The 13,782-nt window shown below is 42.3% G+C and overlaps 1 protein-coding gene across 2 annotated transcripts in view; it reads right to left on the bottom strand.

The window, feature by feature from the left end:
- The window catches only part of phlpp2 (PH domain and leucine rich repeat protein phosphatase 2), a 36,248-nt gene extending 23,992 nt beyond the window's left edge, over positions 1 to 12,256 (bottom strand). Inside the window, exons 1-3 of one of the 2 annotated variants that reach the window (XM_040011623.1) lie at positions 11,806 to 12,256; positions 9,782 to 10,065; positions 5,971 to 6,104 (exon numbers count right to left, since the gene is read on the bottom strand). In XM_040011623.1, coding sequence (XP_039867557.1) covers positions 5,971 to 6,104; positions 9,782 to 10,065; positions 11,806 to 12,018 — 631 coding nt within the window. In that variant the 5' untranslated portion in view covers positions 12,019 to 12,256. The remainder of the gene's footprint in view (positions 1 to 5,970; positions 6,105 to 9,781; positions 10,066 to 11,805) is intronic. The other variant, XM_040011622.1, reaches the window with a different exon arrangement.
- Positions 12,257 to 13,782: the final 1,526 nt, after the last annotated feature.

Raw genomic sequence — 13,782 nt, 5'->3', positions numbered from 1 at the left:
CATGGCATGGTTGTTGGTGCCAGACGCGCTGCTCTGAGTATTTCAGAAACTGCTGATCTACTTGGATTTTCCCACACAACCATCTCTTTTACAGAGAATGGTCTGAACAACAGAAAATATCCAGGAAGCAGCAGTTCTCAGTTCACACAGGCTCACCAAAACTGGACAGCAGACGATTGGAAACACACAGAGTGCAGATCCTTAAAAGAGAATAAAACTGGAATATCTACATACTTATGAGCTGGTATTATTATTGGTTCTAGGAAACTGATGAACATTTATACTGTTCTCTAATGTTTTGTAGGCCTAATGATTAAAGAAGAAAGTAGCCTGTAGATGATTCATCACTGAAGGAAGGACAAGGGTCCAAACCAGGCAAAAGCGGCTGTTCTTTCCAAGGAGAAAAACTCTACCAGGAGTTTTAGTGTGTAGGTTCCTCATCTTGGTTCTTTCTATTGTTTTAAAATCAGTTTTTGTCCACATGTTGGATCATTTCAAGGCAACCGTTGAGCTCTCCGTCGAATACAATACTCCCTGTATCCCAGAGCTTTTTTGTCTTGCTCAAGATCGCATAGATTGCATTAGCATGCAGTAGGGGGTCAGTGGAGGCGGAAACACGGTCTGATTTGACTCAGAACAGCAAGCTCTTTTTGGCAGAAAATTCTAATTCAGCCCACCACACAGATACCTCCTCTAGGTGGTCTGTGTTTATCTCAATTTAAAATAACTGTTCGTTAAACTTTGAGCAAGAGTTTAACTCCTGACATCAAATAGAGCAACTGTGCAGAAAACCAGTGGAAGACACGCAGCTGAATGCTGCCTTTGAATACAGATGACTTTAAAACAGAAGATTAAACTGGTGTTTCTCCCTCAGTAAGCAGTCTCTCTTAAAAACTCGCCATGAGTCTAGGATGACGGACGTCTTCAGATTTAAAATGGGAAAGAGAAAATCTTGGGAGGAACAGAACTTCATCTCAGAAACAGCATGTTTATGAGGAGCTGGCAAGAGCTTTGTCGCTCGGGGCAAGTCTGTGCAAACTTGGATCTGAACAGAATTAAATTTTTTTCTTAAGCCTCAGTCCGACTGTTTCTCTTATTTTTGTCAGGGCAAACAATTTATTCCCTTCTTTCACACCGCAAAATGTCTCAAACCTTCACACACCAGTTCAGGATGTCCACAAACTTAATTTGGGTTTAAATTCCATCAGAAAGTCAGCATTAGTCAAACCAACAACTTATAAGGTGAGCTTACTCTGATTAATTTCCCTGTGAAGCAGATTTATTTCCCTCAGGTCTGATCCTGACAGCGGGCCTTACGTGAACTGTGGACAGCAGCTACAAGCCACCTTTCTCAAAGACGTAAAAGATCACGCAGACAGAGGTGGAACACAGCCCGGGGCATGAACGCCAGAGCTTACAGCCAGCTTCATCTGCGCTGCAGCTGCACAGGCTGACACAAAGATCCGCTGGCCCTCAGGTCTCTGCGGTTGTTTTCACTAGAAGTGTTTTTTATTAAGTCAGTATTTAGAAAAGTTTACTCCCCTGTCCATGTTTGTTTTAATTTCATCCATGCAACACAGCTGAAGGGTGTGCGTGTATGTGTGTGTGTGTACAGCGGGTGTGGAGAAAGAAGGTCCCAGATGAGTTTCCTGAACAAATAAGAGGAGAGTAAAGTTTAATAAATTACCTGCTGCATTGCACTTTGAACCTCTTTGGTGGCTTGAGAAAAAAGAAAATCAGGCTGTAAAGTGCTGTGGTTAGAAATGAAACTCACGTGACAGTGCATAGGTAGAAACGCACATGTATTCGCACCACTGTCTTATTATAGAAAGTCGGCATTCTCGTAACCATGATCCACCGTTTGTATGCCTGTGAGACAGTCTGAGATGAATACTTCTCACACTGTCCCACAGATTCTTTTGAATGATCTGAACAAGCCTGAAGACATAACTAATATAAAAAAAAGAGCAAGTTCATAGAAACAATTTTACAAGGGCAGTTCAGCGAAACTTAACAGAACATCTTTTCTTTTATCAGTTTTCAGGAATCATTAAGAAGGTCATATGTGGATTATTCGAGGCTTCTGTGGAAAGATGTGCTGCTGAGGTCTTTACTGTGCCATTTTAATACCGTGAACATTATAAACAAAAGCCCGCCTCCCCTGGTTTGTGATGATGATCCTGGGCTCATAAAACCAAAGCGATCTGCATGGTGAGACAATCTTTAATAAACGTGGTTTTGGGGGAGTTTCCATTACAAACGCTCTCAGATTCAGAGCCAGTAAGGTCCAGTAATGCAGACTGTGCGGAGAGTACAGCTGGCACGCTCGGTGTACCACATTAGGTGGTCTTGTAGCAGCTGTAGTCTTTACTGATGGATCACAGTTTCACTCATCTGCTTAGTCAGATCGTCACCACAACAACAGTTGTTAGGCAAACAGACACCTGGAGGAAGACACACAAGGCCATCGACGCTGTAACTTTTTTTTTTTGTTGTTGTTTGGTTTGTTTGAGGGTTTTTTTTACTTTTTGTCTTAACTTGAGTTTTGTGCATACTGCCTTAAAAATGTGAGTAAGTTGCTCTCGGCTTGATTTGATAAGTTAAAGTCCTCATGAGTTGAGACATTGCAAAGCTAGTTACAGTAAGGATGCAAGGAGAAATGAGAAATATAAATGGGGTCAACCATTCAAAGCAACAGACAGTGCACGTTGGGGGAGTCATGGCAGGGTGGTGTGGGTGGAGATAAGCATCAGGGGTGATTTTTGACAGAAGGATAGCAGCAAGGCTGAAAGGGACGTTTTACAAGGCAGTAGTGAGTGTTAAGATTTTTAATTTGGAGTGAGCAAAATGGACAAGATTAGAAATGAGTAGGTCAGAGGAACAGATCAGGTCGAGCAGCTTGGAGACAAAGTCAGAGAGGCAAGGCTGAGATTGATTGGACATGTGCAAATAAAGGATAGTGGATATACTGGATGAAGGATGCTGAAAATGGAGCTGCCATGCAGAAGGAAAAAGAAGAAGAGCACATAGATTCATGGGTGTGGTTAGGAAGGACATGCAGACGGCTGGTGTCACAGAGGAGGATGCTTGGCATTGGGTGAGATGGAGGCAGGTGATCTGCTGTAGTGAGCCCTTAACGGAGCAGCCAAAAGAAGAAGAAAAAGAAAAAAAGAAGAAATTATTTAGTTAAGTTACATTAAGCCATTGAATTGAACCTGCACACTGTTCCAGACTTGATTTACTTTTCTCAGTTTAAACCTGCAGAGTCAGTACAGAGACGACCAGTGACGCTGCTCCCAGTGACAGTTACATAAACTGCTGTATAAGCCAAGTCTATGGGGATGGGGGCTGAATTCAATACATTTCAATCCTAAACCCCGTAACAGACAGAACCGCTTTCACAATGGACAAAAATAATTTTTACTCTCGTCGCACTAGAGGATAAACAAGATAGCACCCTCTGTGCAAGTAGGAAAAATCATAGCTGCATTAATCTTTTAAGCATTTGCTGGGTGACAAGTAGTTGCAACCACCAGGTATTCAAAAGGGGTTGCCCAATGCTTGAGGGCGTAGCACACTCAACCTTTGCACAACCCCTTTCGAATGCAAGACATCTGAGAGAGGCAACCAATCTCCAGACAGACATGGTCTGACTCAGACTGACTGCCTTGACTGGCAAAGGCTGGCAAATAATTGCTGTCTACTTCATAAATGCAGACCTACTCGCAACACATTGCAACAGTCTGAGCCAATCAATGAGTACAACTCAGACACGTCATCATTCCTGTCTGATTGCCTTGTCGCTTGTCTTTATTGCCATCTTGACACAGCAAAGTCACAGCAACTGTGAGTGGTCTCGCCTTCGAAGTAACCGTTTGCTCCAACCAATGTTTTCCCTAGTGTGACTGTAACATAATGTGAACATATTAAAAGGTATACGGCAACTTTCCATCATGTCTTTCTTACAAAAAAAGGCAGAATCCCTGAGGAGTTTGAACTTTCTAGCAATGCATCATGGGAAGTATGCAAGTTTTGCCTTTTAGAACAAAACTCTAATGAATTGAGTGAAATTTCATGTGTTCACTCACTTAACTGCAGTGTAGTTTCCTGAAGTTAAAAGAAGTTAAAGTAAAAATAAAAAACATTTTATTTACACTTTTCTAGATCACAAAGCGCTTCACAATAAAAATGCTACAGCACTAAAACAAAAAGTTACTTAAAAGTTTAACATTTTAAAAAGCTGACTTTTTAGCTAGTTGAAAAATTGGTGAAAAAAGTGGTTAATTTTAAATTACGTAAATTAGAAAAGATGAGTTGGTCTGATTAAATCTCTGCACCTGTGCTGTGAGTTAAAATGAAAAGACAGGGTTCTCTGTTACCAGCCAAAGAATTAAATGCAATGGTAAAGCTTGCTACTTAAGTTATTTTAATTCTTCATAAGAAACCTGTACGTGAACAAAGAGGTGACTTGCCCATTTTATAGATATCTGTCATTTGCTGACATCATTTGTGTCCCCACAACAAACTCAAAGCTTTATTACCAGCTGTCACTTTAGCAGTTTAGCAGGTATTTCACAGGCCAAATCAAGTTGTCCTCTTGGCCTGTACTGGGCATTAAACGAGCCTGAAAACCAGTCATGTCTTGTCCCTGGTTCTCTTTTCCCATGAGTCGACAAAAGGAGGCAGGAAGTCTCCAAGGGGCCTGGCTAGACTCTACCCAGTGTGGCCTGATTGCTGATAGTAGCCAAGATCTGACCAGTTCTCATGTTGACAAGAAGAAAACAACAGTGGGCCACTGGACACATGAGGACTACCAATAAGACTCAGGCCAGAGTGAGCTTAAGATCCGTCAGCTAAAACAAAACCCCAACATCATTTAAAAAGAAGCTAGCAAAAGAAAAAAATGTATAAAGACAGCTTAAATATCCTGATCTGAGGGCTGATTATCAAACTGAAACTATATACAATAAAAGGTCTAGGACTCAAAATATCGATTTTTTTCCACGGGGCATCGAAACCGTTAAAAGCATCACAATAATTATTAATGGTGTTCTAAACATTTTTAGGATAAAAGAAAACTGGGCGTCACCGTTCTGTTTCACATGCTTCACAAACTAATTATATCTGTTGCTAAGACTTCATGGTGAGTTTGATTTGTTTAACTTTCCTCATCTGTCACTCATCAACCGCAGAACTTCCATACAGAGCAGATTGTCTGTAGAGTGTATTTCAGTCAATACAGCAGTCCTGCACTTCACTCTGAGGAGAGCTATGTGCCTGATGTGGGAGGAAGTGCATGTGAACCCTTTAGACACTGTGGTTTACCCAGTCTTGCTCTTTCTCTGGATACGTGAGCAGTTCAAAGCCCAAGTTTAAGTTCCACTGACTCAGCGGGAACATCCGCTGGTTGAAACTCATTATAGCACACCAATCACCATTTATGCTAAAAGGAAAATCCCTAACTGCAACTACTGTATGAGTATTAATAGAGCAGCCTTCAAACGGGAAGACTGAGAGAGGTTTTAGGTGAGCAGCGCTTAGATGCGTTCACAAATTCGTCACTGGTTTCTCCAGAGTCGCATCCATTCTGGTGCCGCATTAATCACACAGACACAGGGACACTTAGTCACTCCAGACCTCAGGTCAATGAAGCATACAACACCACAGGATGAATGATGGTCAGTAATCCATCATGAGGCCATGACTGATGTGTTTATCTTAGACTGTACTGAAGACTGGAGGCAGCTTCAGAAGCAACAAACTCAGAGAGCCCTAAAACAACCTCTCTCACTTAATCCAATCGTACACACTCGCCAGAGGATGTGGCGAAACCATTTTGGAGCGTTCTAAGAATGTTTCTGTGCCCTCAGGTCTGTGTGCAGAGGAAAACTCGAAGCACATGCCAGATTCCAGTCAGCAGCAGCAGAAAGTGAAACCGAGGGCTGATTGCCGCCGCCGATGAGTACTCACCACTGTAGAAACGGATCAAACAGCTGAGGTCTGAGTTGGCGGCTTCTTGCTGCACTCGTACAGGGTCTGCATAGCCCATCGACGCCAAGTAGTCATACACCATCTGGAGCGGACGCTCAGAGGGATCCAGCCTCCTGCGGGACCGAAGGCAAGAAGATGAAGAGGTGTGACAACGACGGCAACAATTATAAAATACACCTCACAGAATCTCAGATGAAACAGATTATAAAAGTAAAAGCTTCCCACCAACGAACGCCACGATCTGGGTTAAACTGGGGCACCAGACCAAGCTAAAAAAGCACTCCTGCCAGAGTCAGCACCACAGTTAGGATTTTGTTTCTTGTTTTAACACAAACTAAAAAAGAAGATGCATTCTTGCAAAATCACGCAGTGTCATGGGTACACCATCTGCTGCAGCAATGCTTTAGGTCTGCACAAATATTTAAAAATGAATTTCCGAGAAGAGGCACCTTTAGTATCTTTCTTATCATTCAAACATAGCCATTAGGGTTTTTTGTTTTTTTTTCAACATTACGGTAAGTTTGTTGAAATGAATGAAAATGATATTAGATATTTCACTCTTAAACCATGAGTTTGAATTCATCTGTAAATCTCTCAGCTCTCTGTTAGTCACTGAAGCCTAACAGGATGAATACTAATAGAAGCAACCTTTCACATAAATGCCCACTGTCGAGCTGAGTGAAGGAAGCCCCGAAAGCACAATAGCAGCTGCAAATCCAGCTTTCACTTTCAATCTAAAACAAAAGCTTAGAGTTAATTTATGATCACTTAGTCTCTCACTTCTGAAAACTGTTTTTTTTTTTTAAGACGGGTCAATCTGCCAGCTCATAAAGAACTAAACACAGATCTTTTTCAGTATCTGTCAACATGAAGACTTACAGGGGGGAAGAAATGTGATTAAATACTAACATTTAGAATAAATGAGACAGAAAAGTGCTTGAATTTCAAAAGATTCTTAACAACAACTAGAGCACAGTACCCATGCCTGAGGAAATGACCTTTCCTCACTCAGCCTGGAAGATTTGCAGAATCATCTTGGTTGATTTTAGACAGCTGTGACATCAACATCTAAAAGCAGGATTTAGGCAGCTTCCAGCAGGCAGAGTGATGATGAGTGGCAGTCCCTATTGACCATTCACACTTCACACTGATATGCCTCATTTATTCACAAATCTTCCCACTTTGGCCAGTGCAGCAAGAAGCTGAATCTCTGTCAAATGGTGCCCAGCGGGTTCATCTGTCCTTGTGGAAAGTTATGCAGCCAACTATCATGGTGGGTTCTTGATTTAGTGCAGACATACCCAGTATTTCATAGATATATGAGAAGTTAACTGGGCCTCCTAAAAACACAATGGTACGGATACACGTGCGTTTTTAAAAACTAAAAAAAGCCTTGTATTGCTTCATCTTTCGATATTTTACATTATAAGTTGGTATCTTTTTTCATGTACGTTTATGTGGCTGCCTAAAAATAAAACTAAAATAACTGATCAAGCCTTCAGTTTTAACTATAAACACCAGCAACAAAAAAATTAGTCGTTAGCACAAAAAGGAATAAACCGAAATGTGCAAACGTATTAATTAGTTGCTATTCTTGAACTGTGTTTTGTTTGAAATAAGAATCTGTCAAATGTGTCAACTTGAATGTTAGATAGAAAGAACTTAGGTAGAAGAAAGTGCTTGTATGAATGGGTGAGACATATTGAGTGCTCGAGTAGAAGAGTGCAAGATAAGAACCAGTCCATTTACACAATAGACCGGTTGCAAGACCACCACAGACCTTACAGAGAGTGACAGAAAACCTTCTGGCTGTGTGGCAACAGTGCTAACCACTCCACCAAAGGGCTGTTTAGCTATTGCAGGGCAGTATTACCAAAAATTTCCTTCTGCCTTCTTCTGCTGCTAGATTAGGACAGTTTTTACCATTTCCCTTGATCAGGAAGCCTTTCGATTAATCAAGATTTTAACTTCAAGATAATGGCCCTGTATCACTTATCCTCAGGACTGAGTTGAGCTACTAGATTCAGCTTATTTTACATTTCTGAGTGAGCTCACTGATAAAGGAGGTCTTTGGTATGCAGCTACTAACTTGCTGGAAATAAGCCAGTTAAGATGTGTGGGATCATCTCTTTGGAAATGTTCTGGAAACTCCGGTTATACCCAGAACATGTTGAAGGGATTGCATATCCCATCTGTCCTGGAAACTCTCATGGATGGAAAAGCCTCTTGCTGGGAAAAGGAACACTAGACTGCTTCGCTTACCCTGTTTGCACTGTGACACTGACAGACATAAGTGGTCCAAAAGGGGATGAACAACAGGATGAATGTCCTCCATCAACTCTACTGCCTCAGTAAATTTATCTGTAAAGGGAGTTTGTTGAACTGAAAATGCAAGCAGGAAAGAGCCCCGAACGTGCCTTCCTGTAAGCAGCACGTAACTACATGCTCTAAAAAGAAAATCAACAGGAAAAGCCGCATAGCTCACAGCTGCGTCGTATGCTTCACATAACCATTTATAGAACGAATGCATCTATTATGAAAGTAATGAAGCCTTTTTATGCACAGAAGGTTTATCCAAAAGGTCATAAAATAGGGATGAGAAAATATATTACTAAAGGACCGTTTGAGGACAAACATTACTGGAGTTCATATGCACATAATACATTTAACTTGTCTTTACCGTATGTGCTGCCAGTTTGTACAATTTATGTTTTTTTTTTATTATTTATGCAGTTCTCCAAACTCGCCATTATCCTGTTTTTTTTCTTTTCTTTTCTTTTTGGAAGTTGAAGACTTTAATATTACATTTAAATCCACTCAGTCATACTCACTGGCAGACCAGACTGCTTTACTGCTGGAGTATAAACTGAACCAACAGGGCCCATCCACAGGCTTACCAAAAGCCTTTCATTTATTACCACTCTGCATCCGTCTCCAGTGCCTGCAGCTCTCAGTCAGCAAAGATATAAAGACATTGTTTCATATGCTACTATTGGCTAACAGCATGTGAGGTGATTACCGACCTCCAGTCATGTTTCCAGCATAATCTCTGCAGCACATCTGTGGCACCATCTCCCAGCAGTTATTGCTTACTAACACAATCATTCACAACTCTTTGCTCTAAATGCATCTGTTGGCACTTTGCTGGTTCCCCACATTTTTTATAAGATTTTGCTCTTTCTTATTCATTTAAAAAAAATTGAACAGACAGAAGCGCTCAGACAGAATGAGCCATAACTCATTCAGGCTTAAGCTGTACAGCTGAGCTCTCGTTTTAGGCTCCTTTATGTCTTCACGTAGGTTTTCCAAGGGAAGCAAACAAGGAACTGAATTTTTCCTGGTCACGGACTAGTGAACCAGCTTTTCATCCTTTCACAGATCATCAATTACTATTTCGGTCTACGCATGTCTTGTACAGCGGTGAGAGGCGTAGAGACATGTTCCCTGAGCGTATCCTTGGTGGGGAGCTGTGGGAGTGCGGGATTATAGGGCAACTGCAGCAAGTGCTCAGTGGTGTGTTTACCTTCTTTGCATTAACTGAGGATGAGATTGTATTATACATTTTTAGCAAGCTCCCATTTCACGTGCTTATATTTGCATAATTCTTCTTATGCTTTGATTTGTCTCTTATTTTCTTAACATGATTAATTGGTATTTATTTAATGAAGCTGTTGGATGCCTGATGCATGTGTTGGCCCCATCTTGAGTAGCTGATGTGGACTGAACTCTCTTTACTCTGCAGTTGCTGAATGCAACTTTGTCACCATGATTCGACATGATGTAAATTTACCTCACTAGGTCTCCGTGCAGTTGAACGTAAAGTGCGTGTCCTTTCTTCTGAGCGCACAGCTCCTCCACTGTGGTACTGGTGGAGCAGAGCACCAACTGCAGGTCTGTCTGAGGGGTGGAGGAGGCCTGCGTGCCAGAGGCAGGTGGCTGAGGGTCTACTGTTCCCCCATACAGACACACACAGCCCCGCTGGGTGTCCCCTTTCAGCCAGTCCCGCTCTCGTGATCCAAACCTGGTTTTTCTCGTCACGCAGCTTCGACTCCCGTTCCGCTTCATGTTGCGCTGCTAACACAGAAAAACACAGAAAAACACAGAATATTAGTCTTTCTCACACGCAGATTGTAATCAAAAACATAGCATCAAAGCCAAAGGGCATCTGAGGAAACAAAGAGTGGTTCAAGATGAACTACACACTCTCCCAGACGTGCTGGGGGTTTAATCCAGCCAAAAATCAATTTGCGCTGGTAGTTACCAATTGGATAATCTTCATAGAAATGTTCGCTCTTCCCTAAACTAAAGTCAACCATTAAAATTTATTCGTTCGCATTGAGGGTGGACGGTGTGACTGCTGAAGAGAAACCACAGCACCATTATTTTCACTAATCGCCCGTGATGACATTAGCCGGATGTGGAGTAGCCTAATGTTACTCTTAAACAGACATCAATGAAGAATAATCCTCTCCTGAACGATAAAATATCAGTAACAGCAGTTCTTGGTGAGGCTGGAGTTTATCACGTGGGATGCATTTAGATCTAGTCAGTACAAAGAAAGATATCAAAGGTCTGGAGAGCATCCGCTCTGGTGACAAACAGGTATCCTTGCTGTTGTTTTTAAATGATGTCATCTTCAGCCTGCACTGGCTTCCATGTTCGATAAGCCTGACAGTAAAAAGTGTGATAACTGATCGTTTTTGGTTGGGTTTTTGAACAGCATTGGCCACAGTTTCTCAGTATTTGGTACTGTTACTCAATAACTGATTTAATGACTGATTTCCTGTTAAAATAACAGTAAATTTATATTGATTAATCTGATGAATTACTTGGCAAATCCTCTCATTTAATGCCCAACAGAAGGCTTAATTTGTTTCTTTTCTTAGACTCTTTCTTTACGGTAACAAAGTCGCATCCTATATAAGCCTCTATTCTCAAGGTCAAGAATAAACATCCACTCACACTATTAAATGGATCATACCTGGAGCAGCATTGCTCCAGAGGTTAGAGAGCTAAGGCTGTGATCAGGCGAACGGTGATTTAAACTAAGAGGTCACAGAGAAAGTAAAGTGCAGATGTCTTCTTTGTCCGCAGCTGTGAAGGTGTGTCTGATGAAGCTGTGGAATCACCCCACTGGACTACAGATGTCCTGGGCACCTCCCCAGTATGGATGTGTGTCACTGTGGGAATGTGACTGAACAAGCTGTCCGGACTCAGAAGGAAGTACCTCTACTTTAATCTATATCTGAGACCTATAACTGTGAAAAGAATTCACTTACTCACCTTTCTGTATTGATGCTGATAGGCAGGTAGAAACTAATGCTCTGGGTGCAAACATCAAGGTGTTTAATACTCCGGGATTACCTATTTCATTGCAAATCCTCAAATACCTCTTTTAAATATAATAAACGTTTAATACTCACAGTCTAAATGAAGTACCAGAGCTGAGGTTCTCTGTATGTACGCGCGTGTCTCTTGCTTTGGGGACTTGCGTGTCATTACTCATCATGTCTTCCCCTAAAAATTTCTAAGAAAACTGTTCAGCAGCGGGCCCGGGTATATGCGAGCTATGAGTGCCTGTAGTGTGTGGTCTGCCGCTGTTACCGGCTCCGGTGCATTTCTGACTGCCTCGGATCAATTATCAATTAGACGCGATATCACAGCATTTACATAACACTGCTGGGAGGGATGCGCGCGTATCCGTGGATGCACTTTGCCCTGTTCCGAGCACCTACTGCGATGTAACCACCTTGACATGACAGTTGTCGATCACTTTAAATCCCCCCCCGGCTGCTCCCTCTGGTTATGACCTGCCTTTAGCACTCGGATCCCCGTCGCAGCGTGAGCTCCGGGACCACTGCGGCTGCCGCGACCCGCAGTCTGGTTCAGCCCCGCCTGGTGGACCACCGTGTCCGGCTGCCTGTCTATGCAAGCCCCGTTATCTCCGACATCACCTCCTCTCTTGATGCCCGTTCGGACGTTGGTCGCAGCGACCTCCGCGTTATTGTCCTCGTCCTCCATCGCCATGTGTGATCCCCTTTAACGGCGGCAAAAAGCAAGCGATGTCCCGGCGCGCGACTTGTAAATTCCCACGGAGAGGTGAAAATTCATCCTGTGTCGGTGCAGCGACGCCATATCCCGACTCATCTGACTGCTGTCAGATAGGCCCCGGAGAGCTGATCAATAAACATGAAATGGGCGGGCTCAGGGTATTTATTATTCAGCAGCCAATGGGCCTTTCTGAAGTGGGATGCTTCATAATAATGATGAGGCAAGTTTTCCCACTTGATGCAGTCATAAAAACACGAGAGGTGTTTGCAGGGCGTGTCATTAAGCGTTAACCCTCTGCTGCACCTATTCAATGAGAGGGGAGAAAGAAAGGCTCTTATTAGTCTGTGGATAAAACTTTTTTTTTTATTATCGTTAAGTAAATAGGGAGAAAATGTTTAAAAATGCATTTATCTGTTGGGTGTGTCAGACATGGGTTCATGTTTTTGTAGTGTCTCGTGATGGGTTTACAGTCTGTGTTTAAAAGCAGTTGTTCTGAGCTGTGTCACAAACATTACGGTTTTTGCGCATGACTTTGGGTGTGACCGGCCTGTCGCTCTGTGACTGCTGGGATATCCTGCATCTCCCCCGCGACCCTGAATTGGGTAAGTGGAAAAGGTTGATTTGATGGATGGGTGGGTTTAGATTGAACCTTATCACACATAGCTATTGAGGTTTCCTGAATATCCACAGCACATCGTTAACGTTTGCTGGCATTCATTTTTGCACAGCTCTGTTAAGCTCCAGTCACAGCATCTTAATCTTATTGAGGTCTGAACTTTACTGGGTCCTTGATTCTTTTCTTTTTCAGCCCTTCTGCTGTATATTCACTGCTGTGCTGCCATGTTGCATGACCCAGTTTTAGCAAAGCTTTGGCCGCCAGACGGATAGCCTTGTAGTTGACTCTAGAATACTGCATTGAGAGGAATTGACTAAATCTCTGTCAGCAGGTTACCCGGGTCCTGCAGCTACAGAACATGCCCGGATCATCATCCCTCCACCACCGTGCTTGATATTTGATGAGAGATGTTTGTGCTGATATGTTGCATCTGTTTTTCACCAAACACTGCACTGTGCATTATAACCACACACTTTTGTTCAGATGCAACTTTGCAAATCTAAAGTGTGGCGTCATGCCCTCCTTAAAGAGAAGAGGCTTTCTCTTCTGTGATGAACTACTGTCATGGACTTCATCATTTATCATGCTGACTGAGGCAGGTAGAGTCTGAGATGCTGGTCTTGGGTTTTTTTGTTTGTTTTTGTTTTACAATTTCCCTGAGCATCACAGAGTCTGACTTTCAAGGGAATTTGAAGTGATACACATTCCTGGCAAGACTGTAGCATCGTCACACACCTGAATGTACCAGATCACACTGATCAAATGCTAGCAGCACCTGCCTGCTACTTACATTCTTAATTCCTATGGAGGGAGTAACTGTGCATTTAGGCAGCCTGGAGTCCTGTGAAAACCCTTTCACGTGACTAAATCTTGAGCGAAAAGTACCCAGTCAACAAGGAGAAAATTTCTAAAAACCGGAAACAAAACAAGGCTTCTCTTCAGACACATTTTTATTATTATTTTTTACGGTTAAAGTCATTTCTAAAGCAAATAACCTGATCTTCTTGTCTTACTATATGAACCTAAGAAATGATGATAGATAAGTGACTCCCATACCTTTTTAGATTGCTCTTTGACATCTTTATGATCATTTCACTTGGTTGCAATCATTTAGAAACTGTGCA

Source organism: Simochromis diagramma, unplaced genomic scaffold (genome assembly GCF_900408965.1).
Source record: "Simochromis diagramma unplaced genomic scaffold, fSimDia1.1 OVJJ01000603.1, whole genome shotgun sequence".
Classification (NCBI taxonomy): domain Eukaryota; kingdom Metazoa; phylum Chordata; class Actinopteri; order Cichliformes; family Cichlidae; genus Simochromis; species Simochromis diagramma.
This window is presented reverse-complemented; position numbering and strand designations above follow the sequence as displayed.